At 51.2% G+C, this 20,823-nt stretch overlaps 6 protein-coding genes across 6 annotated transcripts; 4 read left to right on the forward strand and 2 right to left on the reverse strand.

Moving 5' to 3' along the window:
* Positions 1–1,706: 1,706 nt before the first annotated feature.
* Positions 1,707–3,232, forward strand: AYO21_05791 (hypothetical protein; the record flags this gene model as incomplete). Its single annotated transcript, XM_022655758.1, has 4 exons — positions 1,707–2,404; positions 2,495–2,728; positions 2,792–3,129; positions 3,195–3,232. 4 exons carry the CDS (start codon positions 1,707–1,709, stop codon positions 3,230–3,232), a joined length of 1,308 nt encoding a protein of 435 aa, XP_022511870.1.
* A 1,288-nt stretch (positions 3,233–4,520) lies between these two features.
* On the forward strand, positions 4,521–6,455 carry AYO21_05792 (hypothetical protein; the record flags this gene model as incomplete). Its single annotated transcript, XM_022655759.1, has 5 exons — positions 4,521–4,570; positions 4,646–4,695; positions 4,795–5,111; positions 5,182–5,817; positions 5,889–6,455. 5 exons carry the CDS (start codon positions 4,521–4,523, stop codon positions 6,453–6,455), a joined length of 1,620 nt encoding a protein of 539 aa, XP_022511871.1.
* A 522-nt stretch (positions 6,456–6,977) lies between these two features.
* AYO21_05793 (hypothetical protein) lies at positions 6,978–8,406 on the forward strand (the record flags this gene model as incomplete). Its single annotated transcript, XM_022655760.1, has 4 exons — positions 6,978–7,281; positions 7,366–7,459; positions 7,514–8,081; positions 8,191–8,406. The coding sequence occupies 4 exons, from the start codon at positions 6,978–6,980 to the stop codon at positions 8,404–8,406; spliced, it is 1,182 nt and encodes a 393-aa protein (XP_022511872.1).
* Positions 8,407–10,031: 1,625 nt separating this feature from the next.
* On the forward strand, positions 10,032–12,611 carry AYO21_05794 (hypothetical protein; the record flags this gene model as incomplete). Its single annotated transcript, XM_022655761.1, has 1 exon — positions 10,032–12,611. One exon carries the CDS (start codon positions 10,032–10,034, stop codon positions 12,609–12,611), a length of 2,580 nt encoding a protein of 859 aa, XP_022511873.1.
* A 3,721-nt stretch (positions 12,612–16,332) lies between these two features.
* Positions 16,333–19,380, reverse strand: AYO21_05795 (hypothetical protein; the record flags this gene model as incomplete). Its single annotated transcript, XM_022655762.1, has 1 exon — positions 16,333–19,380. The coding sequence occupies one exon, from the start codon at positions 19,378–19,380 to the stop codon at positions 16,333–16,335; it is 3,048 nt and encodes a 1,015-aa protein (XP_022511874.1).
* Positions 19,381–19,879: 499 nt separating this feature from the next.
* On the reverse strand, positions 19,880–20,720 carry AYO21_05796 (hypothetical protein; the record flags this gene model as incomplete). Its single annotated transcript, XM_022655763.1, has 2 exons — positions 19,880–20,386; positions 20,436–20,720. The coding sequence occupies 2 exons, from the start codon at positions 20,718–20,720 to the stop codon at positions 19,880–19,882; spliced, it is 792 nt and encodes a 263-aa protein (XP_022511875.1).
* Between the last annotated feature and the right edge of the window lie 103 nt (positions 20,721–20,823).

Here is a 20,823-nt window from a genome sequence, read left to right on the forward strand (position 1 = left end):
GTTCAATTGGTCGCCACCTGGATCACAGGACAGCACAGGACAATGGCCGATACAGTCAGATATCTTGTTCTTAGGGTTTTGACTTATGAAACGCATCGGGGAGGTGTTGCATAGCGTGGCAGGCATAAGAGAAATCATCGGAGGTTTTTGGATCGCTGAGCAATTCATGTTGGGAGGTTGCACAGTGAAGCGTATGGAAGGGATGTCGGATGCACTTGAAAAGGTGGATTGCGAGCACCTGTGGGCTATTCTTTTTTCTAAGGGGGTTCTCATCGTCCTTTCTCTACCTCTTTTATTGATCATGCCTTCGTATCAGCTCTTTTGTTGGGGGAGGGACAGAAGGAGGCGGTTGCGCTCGGTGTTGATGAGTTCCGGGGTTCAGAACATGTGGTATGTTGCCTCCTCCAAAGGTAGCTGGATGTTTTTTGGTTCCACGGTCCTATTTTTTTCCTTGTGTATTATCACCTTTCGCAATCTGCCTCTCTCCTTGCCCTTTTTTTTCTGATTTTTCTTGGTCTGTTGCATTTGAGGGATTCTCATGGCATTGGAAACGAGGGACACGAACGGGATGGGAATGGGAATGGGAAACATGTTTGCGAAGTTTGTGTTGCTGGTTTTTTTGGGGATCAGGCCTCTCTATCACACAACCTACCTACTTACCTAACTACCTACCTCCTCGCCTATCTACCTACATAGCAGTTTTAATCTGTGAATTGCAAATTCGAGCTTTTAATGGTGGAAAAACACACTTTTACGGTCCACGCATATTGCGAGATGAGCGTGTATACCTTTTCCTACGCATAAGTTGTGCCATGAGTAGTAAGTAAGTAGGTACGTAGGAACTAGACAGAGGTTGTTGTCACCGCTGCTTACACTCCATTTTCTCAGTCGATGGAATACAAAGTACAAGTGACAAATACGTATATCCATGATCACAGGGTTCTGGCATGACTTGTGCAAGTGGGGACTTTTCACCGCTTGGGAGTCGCAAAGGCTGAAGGGGTACAAAAAAAAGAGGAAGAATAGACAGACAGACAGACAGACATCTGTTGCCCACTACCCACATACCCAGAACTGCCAGTTTGCCAGTCCTACGAGTATGATAATGATGATGATGTTGTTGTTGTCGTGGGGTCAGCTTTGGATCTGCCGGGTCTAGAATGAGCCCCACGCGTAAGGTATGGAGAGATGGAGAGATGGAGAGAGGGAGAGAGGGAGTGAGCAAAGTGGGCGAACCGCGGGCAGCGGGCAGATCGCCCTCCTAACCGTACAAAGCCTCGTTGAATCGGAAATGCCATTTTCTCGCGGGTTTCTTTAAACTGAGCGGACGGGTGGTATTCGCATCGATGCCTTTTTGTTGATTCTCGATTGTTGCTTGGACGGTTTACATATATTCACACACGTACATCCACCGTTCACAGGCCCAGAGCGTGAGTTACGCCGATAAGCGAGAGGGAACGCATTCTAGTCTTTCTTAACTGCTGTCCATCCATCCAACCATATCCCAAGCACAATCGCTGTGGTATAGTGCTGGAGCCAGGGTCTGTGTCTGGCACATTGTATATCCAACCATCTCCAAGCTCCGTGACCGACGACAAAGCACAGATGGGGGTATCTTCAGAAGTGAACAGGGAGAAGCAATATGCTCGAGCCAGTATTCCCTTGAAGGTGATAATAATAGGGTAAATTGACGATTCAAAGGTCCAATGGAGGACCGAATCCCAACGAAATACAAACTGACACCTGTTGACAACCACAGGGCGGGCATCGGAGGTCTGGCTGCTGCATTGGCTCTTGGGAAACGAGGCCACAATGTCCACATTGTCGAATTTGCCCCCGAGATCCAGGAGGTCGGAGCCGGGATCCAGTGTGCACCCAACATGCTCCGGCTCCTGGATCGGTGGGGCGTAGGCGCCCAGGTTCGACGAACGGGTGTCGCGCTGAGGGCCATCCACATCCTGCGGTGGCAGGGAGGATCTCTCCTGGGCAGCGTCCCGATCAACCAAGCCCATGGCGAGCAGTTTGTTGTGCATCGCGCTGACCTGCAAATGGCTCTGCTGGAGAAAGCAATGGCCCTGCCCAATGTGAAGCTGCAGACCAACATAAAAGTCGAGAACGTCCAGTTCAGTCCGGCCGCGGTGGAGCTCAACGACGGGTCGACGATTCATGGAGACGTGGTGCTCGCGGCCGACGGTATCAAGTCCATGGTCCGTGCGAAGCTCCTGGGAGACGACAAAGACGTGGCAATACCGACCGGAGACGCCGTCTTCAGGGTCGTCCTGACCAAAGACATTCTGAGCAAACACCCGGATCTGTTGCCGTATATCGAAGAGAAGAAGGCAATTCGGTGGGTCGGACCAGGAAGACACATCATTGCCTATCCTGTGCGCAACCATGAGATCTAGTAAGTGTCTCTCGTCCGAAGACCTTTGGATGACTTAGCAAAGTAGCATTCTCTTGATATGGCAGAAGTACATGCTAACCACCAAGCCAGCAACGTGGCACTTGCTCACCCTGATCGCGGGCGGGTTGACGAGAGCTGGACAACCGTCACATCAAAGAAGAACCTGCTCTCGGAATACGAAGGCTGGGATCCAATGCTGATTAAGATGTTGGATCTTGTCCCCGAGGGCGACGTTCTGGAGTGGAAATTGTGCATGCACATGCCTCTTTTACGATGGGTCCGAGATTCGGTTGCCCTGTTGGGCGATGCGTGCCATCCCATGTTGTATGTACTGCCCCTTGTTTTTGAGTCCCCGTCTGCCTGAAGTGATTCTGATCTTGTTGGCAGACCATACGTGGCTCAGGGTGCGGCGCAAGCTGTGGAAGACGCAGCCTCGCTAGGAGTGGTCCTCTCGTCGATATCATCCAAGGACGAAATCCCTGCTGCGCTTCGAGCATACGAAAAGGCTCAAAAAGCCCGAGCCGAGCACATCCAACAAACCTGCTTGGCGACCAGAGCCGCTCTTCATCTGCCCGATGGTCCCGAGCAGGAAGCTCGTGATCAGAAGTTCAAGGTCTTGTCTTCGGGCGGCTCCAACGACGATAAATGGGGGGATCCGGAGATGCAGAAATTCCTGTGGAGTTGGGATGCTGAGGCAAAGGCCGAGGAGGCTTGGAAAGGCGAGTGTGAGCCTTTCTCTCTCTTCATCGAGACAATCTGAGTTTGCTCTGGAATGCTAACTTGACACCAGGTATTCGGCGTGAGTCGGGCACACAGAGTCGACTGTGATTTTTGGGTCGCAATCATCGAACTTTGCAACAGCCAGAGCTGCCATAGATCTTTTTAAACTGGTTCATGTGAGCGGCGAGGTGCAAAATATACTGAGGTGGCTTTGTGTATGCGAATGTATCTTCTGCATATCAGTCTACAATTTCAAGCAAGATGTACCCACAAGTATATGGCATTGCCTGAATCCGTGTGGAGCTCCCCAGACGTCTCTAAGTCGATTGTTGGAGGAAGTGGGAGATGGAAAAGGGAATCATGTGGCATTAGGACGATCGGAATAGAATCCAGCGAAACCCCGTGAACGCAGGCTTCTGCTATACCGAGAATTGCCCAGCCACTTGCCAGCATTTGGGCACCGGGTAAATGTGGTGATTGTTCGTTCCCTATGACAAGTCAGGTTTTTTACGCTCCTTCGGATCTTCTACTTCAGCATCCATCACATCGACGCTAGCTCTGCTTAGTAGGCCATAGAGCTCATGGGCATGGGCACCAAGGGCTTTGCCGGATCATTAAGAATGCGGTCTGGACGCGGGTCTAAATCAACAACCCATGGCCAAGGTGGCAATTGGTACAATCACCACAACCAGCACAACTACTCGGACGAGTTCAGACCGACAAAGGCGGCTTGCAACGACAATCCAGTCGAATCCCACGTTGCTGGTAGATCCCAGAATTCTCTTCCACCACTGACCATTTCCAGACTTGTTGATTTGTTCATGGGCCACATCATGACGCCGTCACCTAGCGCCTCTTTAGTATCTGCCGGGAACCCGCTCTTCGGCGGAGAAACCACCCAGGTGCAAGCTTCCCCAGTCAACTATCGCCCCTTATCCATCCCAATACCGCACACTCACTATTGGAACTCCCAAGACTGGCGTATTTCCGGTGACGAGAGCCCCATTCCAAGTACATCCTCTGCTTGCTAAAGAGGGTGGAGACCCCGCCTCATCGCCCCACCGCTTCCTTCGTCGAACATGCTTGATAGGTACAAACGGCGGAGGAGAGGGACCCTTCGTTGGAAGGGGGATAGTTGGCAAGCAGAAGAGTGGGAGGTAACGGCTAGTTGAGGCCTAAACCTAGACTTTGGATGGCCCCAGAAAAAAAAATATGGCCGAATGGGAAAGGTCTGTGCTTCATTTATTATGAAAAGACGATCAATGTTCCTGCTCTGCCACATGGCCTTCGCTTCATCTTCAACCACGTTCCTCTCTCTCAGTTCCATTCTGTGGCCAAGTCCAAACTCTTCGCCCTTGATCTCCTGAGCCGGACACTCTACAGATATCGCCCCATCATGACGGGAGAACATGAGCACGGCCACCATCCAGCCCATTTGAAGCACAGGTGAGTCACGCAAGATCGCCTGATGTTTGTCTGGTGGATTCTCAATACTTACTGACATCCTGTTGTGTTGGCTAGCCATGCTCACGAAGAGGCCATTCCGGGAACTGTGAATTTGCAAGCTCAAGGTACTTTCGCTGCATTAGCTACCTACAGCTCGAGTCCAAGCCAAGTGGCTCAAAGCTTTAAAAAGCCAAGTCTACAAGATGCTAATACTTCGTGTTTAGAGGGCGATGATACCGGTTACGGTCAAGCTCTGTTTCCCGTGCCAGCAGACGATCCCAACGACCCGCTACAATGGGGCAACTTCAAGAAGACAATGATTCTGTGCATCTGCGCAGCGTATTCTTTCTTGGGGAACTCGTCCTTGCTCGGTCCTTCGGTCTACATTGGCATCTATGCGGAATCGTTTGGGATTGACCCCAATAAGGCTTCAAACCTGATCTCCTACCCCAACCTGGCCTATGGCTTTGGGTCCTTGCTCCTGGTCCCCGCCTATCTCAAATTTGGCCGACGCCCTGTCATGCTCGTTTCCATTATCTTTGTAAGTCCGCTCATCCTGCTTGGGATGTCTGTACCCAGAGCTCAATCATCCGCTAACACTGACTTCTCAGTTTGCTGTTGGCCTGATCGGCTGCTCTCAATGCGACTCATATGGCACTCTAATGGCATGTCGCATCATTCATGCGTTTGGTTCTGGAGTATGTGAAGCTCTGCCCGTGCAGCTTGTCAATGACATTTTCTTCCTTCACGAACGTGGCCAAAGGTTGGGCTACTACACCGTTTGCCTCTGCCTGGGTGCCACTGGACCTTTATATGCTGGCTACATGCTTGCGGGAGGCTACTCGTGGCGGCTATTCTTCTACGTCGAGTTCGCCTTCGCGTGCGCTCTGTTCATCCTGGCTTTCTTCTTTGTCGAAGAAACCTGGTACAAGCGTGAGGAGATGAAGAGGATCCTCGGAGCGGCCGTTGAGGCTTCTCCGATCGAGAAAGGTGTTGGGGCCGACTTGCACGAGGTTTCAAGCCCTGCGCCGGACAGGAAGTCATTTGTTTCTACGCTCAAGCTGTGGGGCGTGTACGACCGTGATGTCTCGTTCTTCATGACTGCCGCCCGGTCTTTCACATATTTCGCCGTTCCATCTGTGTTCTGGGTGGTTTCGACATATGGTATCTACATTGGTCTGGGGGCTTTGGCATTCAACTACACTTTCCCTGCTAAGATTGTTGCCCCCCCTTACAATTGGAGTCAGGTAAGCATGCGACAACCCCTGTTATCGCCTCGGAAAGGGTCAAAATGAAAACTGACATACTTGAACTATAGACTAATTCCGGCTTGATCGCCGTTGGCAATGCCCTGGGATACATCCTCGCCATCCCCTTCACCACGTCATCCGACCGATTGGCTGCGTATCTGACCAAGAAGAACAATGGGATCCGCGAAGCTGAAATGCGTCTGGGTGTTCTCCTGCCTGCCATGCTGATTGGGCCGGCCGGCCTGATCGTGTATGGGTACACGGCGCAGGATAATCTGCATTGGATCGGCTACTTTGCGGGTGTGGCCATGTGCAACTGGTCGGCGTACTTCTACTTCACTTTCACCCTTGCCTACGCGGTTGACAGCTACACGGTCAATCTGTCCGAGATGCTCATTGCCATGAACCTGGGCAAACAGGCCATCTCATTCGGCTTTGGCTTCAAGATCCTCGACTGGATCCTCGAGAGCGGCTACGTCACTATCATTGCCGGCGTCTTCTGCGGCGTCCTGATGGCTAACAACCTCATGCTCCTGGTGTTCATGTTCTTTGGCAAGAAGATCCGCATCGCTACCAGCAAGACCTGGCTAGCCCAGATGCATCGCAAGACTCATGTTGTGGGAGAATCACATTAAGAGCCAACAATAGGAAAACGAACGAAGGTGGTTTTGTGGAGGGAGAGACAACGAAACTCATGCGGTCCAAAACAAGCTTGCAGTTTCCGTGACATTGCGACGGTCAAATTCACCTGTCGGCACCTGACCTCCAGTTATTTCTTTCTTGTCACCATGTGCCATTCTATACAAGGCATCTTTGTCGAACACTCCCCGGCTATACTTCCTCTTCTATTTGGATGTCACTACGGACCCCAGGACTAGTGCCGACTGTGATGTTTTGGTGTTGCTCTTGGCTATACAGTGAAAATATATCAGTGAAAAGGTCGTGTTTCCACAGAGGAATGAGAAACCTCTTCATCCATCCCATCTTGAAAGCTCTACAACTCCAAGAAGGTCTGCTTCGACCAATACCAACAGTCCTTCCTCCGTCATCTTTCTCTCTCCTCTCTGTCTCGTTTCCCTCAATCTCGACCTTTTGTTCATTCATTCAGCCCTTCATTGTGCGCTGACACTGTGACAATGCGCTTTCACACCTTCACAATGTCTGCCAAATTCGTTCTGGCTCTGTCCGTCTCCTTCCTCGTCCTTTCCTCTCCGGTGTTTGCGAAGGTCTCGGCTCGCGCAGCAAACATTTGCACCTGGACCGATGCGATGCCAGTGTTGTACCACGAGTATGGCACCGACGTCTGCCCACCTCGATTTCGGCTCAAGCCGGGCAGCGGTGATTGTCAGGACGACCCAGGGTCATTCAACGTGGTTGACTGCGCCAGCTTCTGCGAAATGAGGACCGAGTTCCGCTATGGCCAAGAGGTACCCTATCATGTCATGCCCATGTGCACTGGCGGTAAGTCCATGGTCTCGCACTTCATCCTTTCCGAGTGAGATTCATAAGCTGATGATATAATCTGTGATGTTGGGGACAAAACAGGAACCTCTTGCACCTTGACCGAAAATAGACATGTTGGCAGCAACTGGAAGTTCAAGCTGAATGGCAATTACAAGACCGGACCCTTCACTGCTGGGTTAGTACCGACTTCGTAATCCCAAATGGTGAAGACTGACGTGAGTGTGTTTAGCGTTGCTGGTGGCTACAATGAAAAGGCTGGCCAGAGTGAGAGCTTCAAATATTCCAAGGACCTCAAGCACAATGAATGTGGATATTTCACCTTCATTCCCATCATGCGTGACACCTGTGGGACCTACACCGAAGGCCAACTGGACAAGTACAACAACCCGGCGGCAGAGTGCAAATCGACGAGAACAGTAGGCAATGCTTGCTGTAGTCAGGCCGTGACAGTCACAGATCGGTTTTACTGGTTCACGCGTGTTGTTCGTGGCGTTGCAGTGTTTGTCTACCTCAACTGCGACACTCTCGAGCCTTTGGAGGACAAATATCAAGAAAGCCCCTTCAACAAGCCAGGCGTTCGTCTGCCCCGTGGCTTGGGGCTGACAAATGCCTACAAGGACATATGGTTTGCGTCGCAGTTCAAAACTCTGGCATCGCAGTCCGATAGCGCTGTGTGCAATGACCACAAGGATGTCAACGCCACCGACTGCATGGAGGTTTTGGCTGATGTGACTGATCGCGGTGCCGACGTTGTTCCACTGTCAAACACAGCTAAGGGCAACGGAATCACGATTGGGGTAAGTCCTTGTATGCTCTTCGTCCTTTGTCGGTCATTTCTTTCTGTCACCGTCCAAGTCTCCTCAAAGATGCAAAAAGAGAGAGCAATGCTGATCTGGAAACGTACAGGCCTTCAACAGCTGCATCATGCACCTATCATTCAATGAGGAATGGATACCTGGAAGATGTGTGGTCTCCTATCTGGAGATCGCAGCCGCAGCGCAGACCGTCTTTGACACCTGTACCAACAACAGTACTGGCATGATTGGAGGAAGCCATGTCGTGAGACGCATTGGCGAATGTGGAGCCACGGTTTCATTCCTTTCAAAATCCACTCCTCTTTGAAGAGAATCCAAATTGGCGCGTCGTCGAAGCGTAGGCGTTATGGAGAACTGTTTGAGTGCTTTTCCTTATTGTCTTGAAAGGGGGACAAGAACATGATGAAATGAAAAAGAAACACACTGCAGGCAAATGGATGAACAAGCAGGGGAGGGAGCTGGCTACTTTTCGAATGCAGCCGCCCTAGGCGAAGCACCCAAGTCTTCATCATCATTGCTGGTGCGGAACGCAGCTTGCTTACAAAAAAGGCAGGCTACTCAATCACGGAATGGTCTTGCTGAAGATCATAGTACCTTTTTTTTTTTTTTTTCAAATCGTGCATTTTACTGCCATACTTTGTACCTACACGTTCCCGAAGTGCAGATGTCGTCCTGGTCGAGGGTCTCAAAAAATCCAGCGGCCCCAAAGGATATCTCGTGCTCGTAGGGCTTGCAGTGCCTACTCCGTAAATTCCAAAGCCTGGAAAAGCCCCATTATTGCCCCCCAGTCAAAATCAGCTTAGTGGCCGGGGCGAACTCCAAAGAGGGCAGCCCTGGCGTGCCTTATTCTCTTCTCGTCCAGCTTCCGGGGATTCTTCTGTTACCGAACAGATCCACTGTGTTACTGGGGTTTGTGGAGGAGTGGAGGGAGAAATCTTATGGACGGGGGAAACACCATCTCGCTAGAAACGTGGCTGTCGGCACCGGGGGAGGTTGGGGGCAGCTGACCGTTTCCAAGCTCCCTTGTATTATTGTTGTTTGACACTCCTCCTTTTTCCCTAATTGATGAGCGTATATTGTACAGTAAAAGGAGTGAGGATTGAGCAAAGGACTCGATGAAAAATGCCTGCGCCTATGCCTAGTCTGTGAACTGGCTCGCTGCGTCCTGCGACGCGGTAGTTGAGATTATCCGGACCCGACAAACTGCGCTTGAAACCCCAGAAAAAATTCCTTGGAATGGTCCTTGGAACGCTCATCCACTCACCATCTTCTTCTTCGTTTTGGCAACTCCCAATTCGCTGGGTTCGTTCTCATCCTTGGAGCCTCCCTCCACCTTTTCTTTCTGTCGGGGCTTCCACACACAAATCAGCAGTCACAGGAGTCTGCTCTGCCTCTCCTCCACCCATCTCGCCCCTCCTCGCTCCTCACTCGGTCTCCCTCTGACGCCCTCTCTGTCTGGGCTTCTGACAAGTAGAGTGCTCAAAACTAGACCCTGGGCTTGAAGGACGAACGCTCCCAGATCTCCAGGCTATTTTGACTAGTCGTCTGCTCAACCATTACAGAGTCTCAACCTCAATTACCTTCCTTCCCTCCACCGCTCCCACATTCTTTTCCCAATTCAACACCTCTCCCACATCCTCGCTCCAGGTCCCCCTCCACATTTGCCCAAATCATGGTCTTGCGACAGTGTACCGTATGTGGTCGTCGTTTCACAAAGACTGAACACTTCAAGCGCCATGAGCGCTCTCGTATGTCAAATCCCGCCTACCCCGCGCTAGCCTTTTACTCATGCATTTCTAGATACGCGGGAACGTCCCTATCCATGTACTATCTGTGACAAGGCTTTCTCTCGCAGGTTCGTGCTCCCTTCAAGCTCCTATTTGTGGTTGGACGTCGTGCTAACCATGGTCTAGCGATGTCTTGTTCCGGCATATGAAATGCCACGCCCAAAAGAACGACAAATCAGCTCCTGCCAATGCTTCATCACGGAGGAACACCATCTCAGAAGGCGTCCCACCTCAGCCTTCTCAGGATGAATTCAACCTCAACTCTCCTGGCACTCTCGCCAGCGGACCCCATACGGGTATCCCTTTGATGCAGATTCTCTCCCCCAGCAACTATCTCTCTCAGACGGGGAATGATCCCTCTCAACCTCCCAGACAATCTTCGATAGATGTCTCTAACCCTTTTCTCGATTCCTCGTCGAATCCCGGAAATGCTCTTAACATCCAGCTCCCTGGGTCGGCATGGACGATGCCTTCCCCCATCGCCACCGTGAACAACAAGACGTCCAGTTCCTCGCACGGTCAGAAACATTCTCCATCGCAGAACAGCGGCGAAGTGTCGGCCTTTGAAACTTCGGCGACCAGCCCTCATAATCCTGGACAGACTCCCAGATCCGAGATCGTGCCCAACCAATATTCGGACAGCCGCATTGACTGGCTTCCTCAACCGGACAATTCCAGCACCAGCAACTTTCACGATCCTTTCCAGATGTGGTTGTTTCCTTCGCTGGGTGACTTGGATCAATCTCCCGACTTCCTGCAAACGTATGGCATCCCTGACCCTCAGCAGCCATACCAGGACTCAAAAGATTTGGTCAACGGTAAGCCTTACGACCCTGTGGACAGGACGAAAAATATCGCCAAGGTCCCACGGGAACGCTTCTCTAGAGTCCAGCGGTGTTGGAACCCGCGTCCAGGCCGCGTGCATCGTATCATGCCAGTTCTCTGGAGAGAAGTCGCTACATCACCAATGGACAATCTCTTCTCAGAGTCGCCTATTGCAGATGATTTTCGGACCGCGTCAAACTGGGGTCTCGACACTGAATGTCGAGTTCGACTCAGAGATACCTTTCGCACTCCTGCCCCGTCGACATACCACTCTCCCAAACTGCAAGCAGTTGTGGATCCAGCTCTCTCTTCACAACCAACGAACGAAGAATTCCCTCCTGCCGAAATCCTCGATATTGCGTTAGGCCTTTTTTTCCGCCGATTTCATCCCACTGTCCCATTTATTCACGTTGCGACGTTTTCCGTTCGCACTACCCCTGCCCCCATGCTATTCGCCATATGTCTTATTGGTTTGAGTATTCTGGGAACTACCGGCGCTACCAGATTTGTGTCGAAGATGTTCCCCAGCTTTTTACAACGCGTTTGTAATGATTTATCAGCCTGTGCAGGATGTTCCGCAACACCGACGCAGCAAATGGTCCTGTTTGCGACAGGTCTGCTGACGTTGAATCTCTCTGTTATCACTGGGGATAAAGATTGCGTCAACCAGAGCCAGATGCTTTATGTCAGCCTGTTGGCTATGGTTCAACAGAACGGATTGTTCGCGGCCGGTGATGGGCAGTCTTTGGATGCTCTGCTGTCCGAAATGTCGGAATCAGACGATCGTTGGAAAGCGTGGAGCCGAATAGAGTCGGCGAAGCGTCTGATTCTGGGACTGCTGCTGTGTGATTCGTGGTTCGCGAACTTGTTGTCAAAGGCGCCGATTGTGAGATCGGAATCCGTGTGTGTTGTGGCGCCCTGCGACGAAGCGCTCTTCCAGGCTCAGTCCGCCACCCAATGGCAATCTCTGTTGCGCAGCGGAAAGAGCCAAAGTGCGCCAACATTCAGGATTGAGGACCTCCATAAGCATGATATGGCACCAATTGCCAAGCTAGGATATCTGGGGCGATCTTCACTACTTGCATTACTGCAGATCCAAGTTCTGGAAGCTTATCAACGGCTCATGCCGCCGGATCAGTTGACCATTGGGTCATACATCCCCTGGCATGTCTATGCAGGTGATGCACGCGCCAGCACACTCGTACCGGCAGTCCTCGCGGCTACACACACGGCAGGCCCGCTTTCGCAAGTTGACGACACGAATTGCGTTGTCCTCTGGCACAGTCTCTGTGTCATGCTCTTGGCGGACTTTCGCATGTTTGAGTTGGCGGCCGGTCGACAAGGAGCTGCTCCTGCGACGGGCGCATTGGAGAATATCTCGCAATGGAGCCAAACTCAGGCGGCGCGCAGAGCCTGTGTTCACGCAGCGCAGAACTTCAAACTCATGTCTGAACGCCGGGTCAGCGACAATGTGACCATCCATAGCGTAACAGCGCTCTTCGCGTCGGCACTCGTCCTCGGTCTCTATCTCTTCATGGTCAACCCGAGCTCGGGTCGACAGGGCACAGCGCCCGTTGAGCTTATGGACGCAGAACCCGACTGGGCTGAGCTGGGTGATATGGGGTTCAAAGACGAAAGCCTGGACCCTGCAACGGCCGAACGAAATCTCACCACGAACCGCGAGGACGAACATTTCAGTTTGGTGTATCAGTTTGTCAAATATGGCGGCGCCTTGTCTCTAGGTGGGGTAGCACACAGTGGTGGCTACGAGGGTGCCAGGAGGGTATTGTTGGACTTTGCAAACCTGATGGACGGGATCAGTGGGAGGAGGTTACGGACGTTTACGCAGGTGCTGCATATCATGAGTGATGATTTGATGAATGTGGATCCGGCATTGTAGCTGTTTGGAGATATATGCACAGGGAGAGAGGGAATATGTGCTGGACATATTGAATCAGGGATTGATACCATATTTGAGGGTGGACAAGATCCGACTCCTAGACAATATGCCGGGGTCTTCTCGAGCGCATTGGCACAGAAAAGCTCTCGAATACTATCCTCGAGAGAGGCATGTGCATGTGCATGTGTACGTCTTTGTTTATGCATTCTTTGTCCTTGCTCACTCTGTATTCCATGGCTTCCCCCGAGCATTCCCAATTGGGGGTTTGTCCTACCTAGTCTGCACGCGATAGAAATGGGTTGACTGAGTGGGATGCTTTTTATCTTGTTACTCGTTCCACGCTCCCCGCTCCCCGCTCCGTCGAAACTTGTACATGTAACGTAATGTCTTTGACACAAATGCAGAGTCTTCACAGTTGATCAGATACCCGTACACTGTACCTACGTAATCTTAACTACGGTAGGTAGGTGGACAGGAGAGTCGAGCATGTCACTGTATGTGCACGAGGGACAGATGTGCATGATAAGATTAAGATGGGAGGGAGGGCCTCGATTCGGAGAATCAGTGCGGGGCTGCCTGACTACCCAGCCCTGCCAGCTACCTACCCACGCACCACCCACACAACCACACTACCACGCTACCTATCGCCTACATATGTAACTACCGAGTATGTACCCGCTACCTAACTACATGCCAAGTACCGAGTACATAGGTACATACATAGATATGTACATACATGGACAGGGTGGCAGGGCAAGGTAGGGCAAGGTAGGGCAGGGTACATGAACAGAGGGGGCGCTTATCTTATCTACGAGTACTCCGTACTCACCCCGAGTTATCGGTACAGATACATAATACAATATTATCTACATCCCTGTCACTTACTTGTACATTGTCACCGCAAGGCGCCCTTGAAGAAACCCAGTGAACCCAAGGAATGACCAAGGAATGACCAAGGACCATGTCCATGTCCATCTCCGTTCCCGTCTCCTCCCCCGTCTATATCGCGCAACGCCGAGGCACATGCTCGGTAAATCCGATACTGGTAGAGGGTGGCACACGCACACGCACATGGCACATTGCACATCGAAAGTCGAGTCGAGTCAACCTCGCTCGCACTCTCGCACCCTGGCTGAGCTGAGCTGAATCGATCCGACCTCGCTCCCGGTTCTCTTTGCACCGAGAATTCCCTTTCACCCATGTTCATGTCAAGTTATGTCATGTCGTATCATCTGTGCTGGATGGTTGGTTGGAAGAAAGAAAGGAAAAAAGAGATATTTTTTTTCTTGGTGAGGACAGCACGGTTCTCAATTCTCAGTTATCAGATCTCAGTTATCAGAAAAAGGAAGAACAAGAGGAAGAGGAAGAAAACTCTTTCCCTTCCCTCTTTCCCTTCCCGCTGGATTTCTATTCTACTTGTTCTCGTTCTTGTAGAGCAAAATAGTCCCCCTGTCTGTTGTTGCCTTTTCTGCCTGTCTGCTGGTCTGCCGTCTAGGAGTGTCTATGTGTATAGATTCTAAGTAGCCGGAAGAAAAAGAAAGAAGAAGAAAAGGGAAAACCACCATGGTGACGATGATGGACCCCCCGCATCGCGGCCACATAACACACATAGAAATCGTCAAGTAAAACTCCGCTCTAATGCTGCAAGTTCCCCCAAAACTCCCGGGTGTATTTTGTAAAAATAAAAAAAATTCACATTGCATGGCTCCCCTTCTTGTTGTGTTGTCAGATGTCAAGTCATTATTTCTGGCCGTGGCCTAGTTTCTTGAGTTGTTCGTTGATTCCTTTCAGTTCGCCGAGTCGGACCTCTTCGCCCTGGTGAAGAATGTTGATGTGCTCCTGCTTCAGGCGTCGAAATTCCTCGTCTAGCCGTTCGTGCCACGGGTAGAGAACAAAGACCTGGAAGGCCAGGGCCGAACTGGCAATGACGAAATTCGTCAGGGAGACACCGCGCGTGAAAATCATGGTTGGATAGTGGTGCGCGGGGGGGAACCACAGTAGTCAATCTCGATGAAGGGAAAAATAGAGGGGTATCTCTTTTTTTTTCTGGGTTATACTGTTTGGTGGCGGTATGGTTAGACGTGTGTCCGACTGAGGGTAGGTCGTGAGGGCACTCACTTGAATCCCACGCTGCTCCCGAGGAGTTTATAAACAGGGTAAACCAAGCGTCCAAAAAGTCTTGTGAGCGAGACACACTTGACGTACTCTCAGACAGACTAGGAAAGTGATTGAATGGTTGGAATGATTGACAGCGTTTCTTCCCCCTTTGGAGGCCTGCTAGGTCTTCAAGTGGCTGGAGGATAAGGACAGTCGAAGTTTGAAACTCGAGAAAGTAACAGAAAAGGTGAAGAAAGGAAAGGAAAATCAAAATGGCAAGAGCAGAGGGTCTCGTTCTTGTTTTCTTGCTTCGGCGAGTCACGAGACAAGATGCCCAGCCTCGACGCTAGAGATTGATCGGAGGCGGCAAAAAAAAAGTGCAGAACTTACACGTAGAGAATCTCCGAGTCATGTCGTTTTCTTTCCTGCCTCTTCTGCCCGGTGAGGCAGTGTGACCTTGATTCGTTCCGGTGGCAGCGTTATCGGTTTGTGAAGGTGAGAAGTGAGATGCAGTTCTTGCCGCATGGGGTTTGGCGTTGTCGCGCCATGTGGATGCCATGTCGAGCCATTTCTGCAGCCTTGTTCCGACCTTCGGCCGTGATTCGGACTCAAGCCCTCATCGCCGTCTTCGGCGCCTGGACTGCGCGCAAAAGCAGGTACCAAGAGGTATCTGATCGCCATTTGACATGCCCCGCGGAACATTCGAGGTACCCAAGGGTGCCCAAGGTCCCCACCGAGAGCGCTCTCGCCCTGCGCCGAACATTCTGGCGGGAAATGAGGTTGTCTACAAGACGACGCCAAAAAGATGGGTTACACAATAACATGAAACATCCACTCTGGAAGTCCGGGAGTTATCCATCTTTCTGGGAGAAGTATACATCCAACACAAGGACAACAAGTATAGGCCTGTTGGAACACGACGCCTGAAGTTCAACTCCCTCCTTGCGAACAACGAGTCCCAAATGACGCAACTCCCTGTACCTAGTAGACGCCCTGGTGGTGGCCCGTTGGGGTAAAGCCTCGGGGCACAAGGGGGTTGCGCGAGGCTGAGACGGAATTGGAGAGCACATGGGCTCCATTTCGCTGCGACAATAATAACGCGTTGGGCATCAGCTTGGAGTCTATCCGCCGATTCTCCGTGCGAAGGATTGTGGCCATGGTCATCTGGAACTTGACATGTGTCAGTCAAATGGCAGCCCCCACTCGGCCTTTTGTCCAGAGCAGATGCGATATCTGCATTTGTACTTGTTCTTGGAGTTGGGGGATTGTGGCCATATTGTGATGTTACAAGTAGTAAACCTTCTCTCTGCCTCGGCGAGGCGCAGGATCGGATGATGTCGCCACCGGCATGTCCTACAGCATGGCACAAACTCACTCCAATAATATGATGAAGATTGACACCCATGCTTACTTGTTCGATTTTACGAGTAGAACAGTCCAGACTTGTAGTCGTGATCGAATGCAAAACTTTGTTGTCCGTCCCGTTCTGATTAGCCGCTCGCAAAGTAGAGATCATCTTCGCTGGTATACAAGTACTGGTACTCATTGTGGCTCAGGAATTCATCAATCCTCGACGCATCTATGTTCGCTCTAACAAATCTATGTAATAGCCGCTGGGATATCGTCACAGGTCAAAGTCATCATTCCAACCCAATTTGTCGTAAATGTCACCCTCCTCAACCTCATCAGTGGCGGGGCGTGCTTTCTCAGAAGTCCCTCCTCTAGGCGTCCTCGTATCATCAGGACTTTGAGTCCACCGAAAGCTGTCATCCATCATCCCACGTCCCTTACCACCCATGACTCGATCCATCATCTGTCCGGCTTGCTCAGGAATCTCTGGTGCGTCGCGGAATACATGGTCGAGCGGCACATCACTCCTCTTCACCGGCGTAAACAGAACTGGGCGCTGGGACCGAGTCATGCGCAGGCTTTGCGCACTGTTCGTCCCCTCAGAACGTCCAACCTGCGAGGATCCAGAAGGCGGATCAGGGTCAGACAAAGGCACCCTTTCTCCACCATGGTTTGTTCGTTTGGATGCCGGAGTTGATGCTATCGTGGACAGCTCTCCTGGCCCAGCCTGAAGGGGGTAAAGAGTTGGCAAGTTCAGCGGATTCGAAGTTTTCTTGTCGATCCCACGTGATGGCGTCTCATGAATGGCTGCAAGGACTGCTCGTTTGGTCGCTGACAATCTAGTGGTGCTAGTCGAACTCGGTATCCCAGGACGTACCAGCCGAGGCTTGACTGTTGACGACGGAATTATCGCCCCTGTATCTTGTTCCTGAACCGTCACTTTTGGTTGTAGCGGCAATTCTGGCTCCTGCATGAAATCTTGGGTTCGCCTCGCCCTTGGCGTTGCAGATATCTGGATTGCTGGCTTCCTCTCCTTCTCCCTACTCTTCCTGTCCTCTACTTCGTCCATGAAGAGTCCTGCCACGGTCCTGCGATCGGGCTTCTTAAGCGCATCAATTGCAGCCTCCAACTCCTTCTTCTGCTGAGCCAACCGATCGAGCTTGCGCCGCTTAAGATCATGCGCCCTTTGATCCGCAGCAAGATCAATTTCGCGATTACTGAATGATACCGATTTTGAGAGGTTGCCCCCACGAGAGACGGGCCTCTCAGAAGGCTCGCGCTTTAAGGTTGGGATTATAGGATTCTGCGTCATGGAAGCTGTTACAGAGGGACCGCGGGAGAAGGTAGTCGGCGGCGAGCCGTGCCGGTGGAGTTGGTGGTCTTCGCTAAGAACTCTCTCGAGAGTCCGTTTCGTAAATGGCCTCGCTGATGTAGATTTTGTGAGTGACGATATCGAGGACGATCTATGCAGGGTTGCTGCAGGTGCTGGAGGTGGATGTTTGGATCGCTTGGGAGAAATTTCGGGTCCGCCGAGCTTACGACATATTGATTTGATTTGCTCTGGGAGTTTGATCGAGTAGAATGGGAGAAGGACGTCCTTGCAAAAGTCCCTAAGGGAATCATTAGCTTTGGAAGAGGTGGTGCTGTTCTTTCTATCATCTGTGGCGACAAGGTCATCGAGGCTGATGGTGTGCCAGATGCATAGACGATCAACGATGGTGTCGATTTCACTCGACCAGTTGCGCCTCTTCCTCTTGTGTTGCCTTTGTGGAACTGCGGCCAAGATTGCATTGTTGTCACCCTCGATCGATTCGAGCTTCACGTCTGGATCTGTTACCTGCACTGGCTTCGCAGTCTCAGAGAGTCGTGATCCGGCGATTTCAAGCAACATGACCTCCAGGATTAGGAGCATCTGCATTTCACTTTCCCGCATACGCAAATCAGCGAATTCTTTCCGCATCTCCTCGGTCTGGCTGGTCGCTGTAAGGCTCGTCGGCTTCAAATCCCTGCTACGCCACCATTTCGCAATAAAGTCCTCCTCGTCAGGCCATAGACAATCCTTGCCCAGCTTCGCTTTCTTCTTCCGACTCCTTTTCTGTTGAGATGCGGCTTGTCCGACAGCATCTTCGCTTTCCTGCTCCGCCACAATTGATGGCAAAGCTTTGATGATGTTTGCCAGAGACTCCTTGTATTTAAGATCAATTTTCTTTGTAGGCAATATAATTTGCTCGTAAAATTCGGAAAGTTCAAATATTCCCTTCGCAGGATCTCCACCTGATCGCACATGTGCTCGTGCCCGACTCAGTGGTCCCTTGACATAGAATGCCAGTGATGTCTTCGAGGTATAGAGATGCTCAAAATATTGTGTGCGCAGACGCTCGGGTTCCGTGGGATTCATGTCGGCCCAAGGATTTTGTAATGTAGGGAGAGGCGCGGGTGCCACGGGAAGAGTCTCGCTGGGTGGAACAAAGTTGTCGAGTGTGTTTTGTAAGCCTAACCCTGTGCTGTGGGTGACTGTCACAGACTCTCTCAGTACAGTTGACCGTGCATCAGATGTTGACTGTATAACTGTACTAGGAACGGGAATCTGAGCCAAATCCTGACCAGCCAGATTATCCAATGAAGGAGCAATCGGTTGCTGGACGAGATCAGGAGAGCATATTGGGGTGATAGACTCGTGCAAGATGGTACGATTGGGCTTTAAGATTGACATCCTAGCCAATGCACCGCGTCGATTTGCTGGTTTCTTGGGGCTCTTCGGCGTAGGCAATGCTGGCAAACTCGAGACTGACCCGGTCCTCGCAAGGGAAGAGCGGGGACCGCCATCTTCCTCTCCTCGTAGTAAATCCTCAATTCTGACTTCGGCTACTTTGCCAATTGCAGCATCGTGGCACCAGGATTCTGAAATCGAACTGTGTAAAGCACACGCGACGTAGACAGAGTCGCCAATTCGCTCAACAGCATGGAGGGCACCATTGGGGACTTGACGGACGACCAAAATGCGTTGTTCCCATTCCTCCACGGACAAAATGGTTGCTTCAAAGATCAACCGGCAAGTCCCGGTGGACGTGTTGAGCCATGCTAAAGGCAGACATGCTCGAGCCACAAGCGTTACCGGTGCAAAGTTGAGAGTTGCATGGCTTGGAGAGAGGGGTTTCGCTGTAAAAACATCTGATTGCGAGCCTTTGTTGTCAGTCTCAATGTCACTGCTTTTTCTCTTCTTGCTGTGAGTGACGCTGGAGTCAGATGCGATGTCCACCCTTCTGTCACTGGTTGAAACGGGTATTGATTGTCGATGATCCGGTGAGGATGGTGATCGCATATCGTGCCATTACGAAGGTAACAGTAAATTTCAAAGTCGAACCGATCATGAAGACGAATGGATCCAGGTTGGAAAAGGGTACGCGGTAGGAGATGGGGACTTGACGTCACGCGTCACGAACAAGGCTGAAACGCAGCCTTGCGGTCTCGTGGCTGAACCTCATGGCCTCGTAAAGACATTTGTACGAGCTACATAGTCGTAGAATGTGCCGATTACATCTGTTCATTGACAATAGTGACAGCAGACTACCCTCGTCCACGGAAAGTCCAGGTTGGATCTAATGTCCTCCCTCAAGATCCCGCCTTGACTTGACAGAGTTTGGAACCATATAATTGAACCTGTCACACCGACCGAATTGCAGCTGCCCATAGGCTTTATTGCATGGTTGATGCTGCTTGAGCCGAGAGCAGAAAACTCTACGCAATGACTGTACATTCGGCGCTATAGGCCCATGTATCTAAGGCCAACAAGAACGCCAAAACGCTGCAAACCCCATTCTTCATCCCAGAACAACAGCTAGAACCACAATCAACAGGACAACCGCTAAGATTACTAGCAAACAGCAAGCCTTGTTTCTGGCCGACTTCTGGTACCGGCTTGCGCTTCTGAGTTCTGTATCGGCTCCCCGCGTGTCCGTCAACGTATTCTCGACGTTGATGTCGATAGCATCGATCATGTCGCCTTGATCTCGAACAAGATGGGCGACATCTCGGAAGAGTTCGTTTAATTCGCCCACTGATTGTTCGATCTGTCGAATCTCTCCTTCTCGTTCGATAATCAAATTCTCCTGAAAGTCGACTTCACTTTGTTCTGCAAGCCGAGGTTCTTCAAGTAATTGGCGTTGTTGACCGCCTTCCGCCGATGGGGATTGACCTGACTGAGCCTCTTCGAGTGCCGCTTTCGATGCCCGTTCTCTCTCTATCGCCCTTCTCTGGACTACCTGGAATTCGGACAGGGCAGAGGCAAACTCTCGTGAGAGCTTCTGATTTGTATATCGCTGCGAAGGCTAATGGCGGAATCAGTGTCTGTAGCATAAGCGATGTGAGGCAACTAACATTTAGGTCTGGCCATGTTTGCGCCCTCTTGACACCATCTCCCACCTCTTTGAATCCCTCTCTAGTCTCCTCCAGCAAGTCATGTATCCTTTCCCGACCTCTCTCAGTGTCCTTTTTCGAAAGTTGATTCGAGAGTCGCGAGATGTTCGAGGTCAATTCGAAGAGTCGGGTAGACAGCGACTCGGTGAACTTTTGAAACTCTGGATCATCTCTGTATTGCGGATCGTCCTGCCTTCGGGTAGTAGTAGGTTGCGACTCGAGTGATGAGAGTCTGTCGAAAGACATGTCGATCGTCGCCGGGAAATTGTCCCTGGGATATTATCGCACGAGATACAGGAAACACTCGATGGTTTATAGAGCTAGACTGGGTGTGAATTAACTGATCATT

The sequence above is a fragment of the Fonsecaea monophora genome (genome assembly GCF_001642475.1).
Source record: "Fonsecaea monophora strain CBS 269.37 chromosome Unknown Scaff38, whole genome shotgun sequence".
NCBI lineage: Eukaryota > Fungi > Ascomycota > Eurotiomycetes > Chaetothyriales > Herpotrichiellaceae > Fonsecaea > Fonsecaea monophora.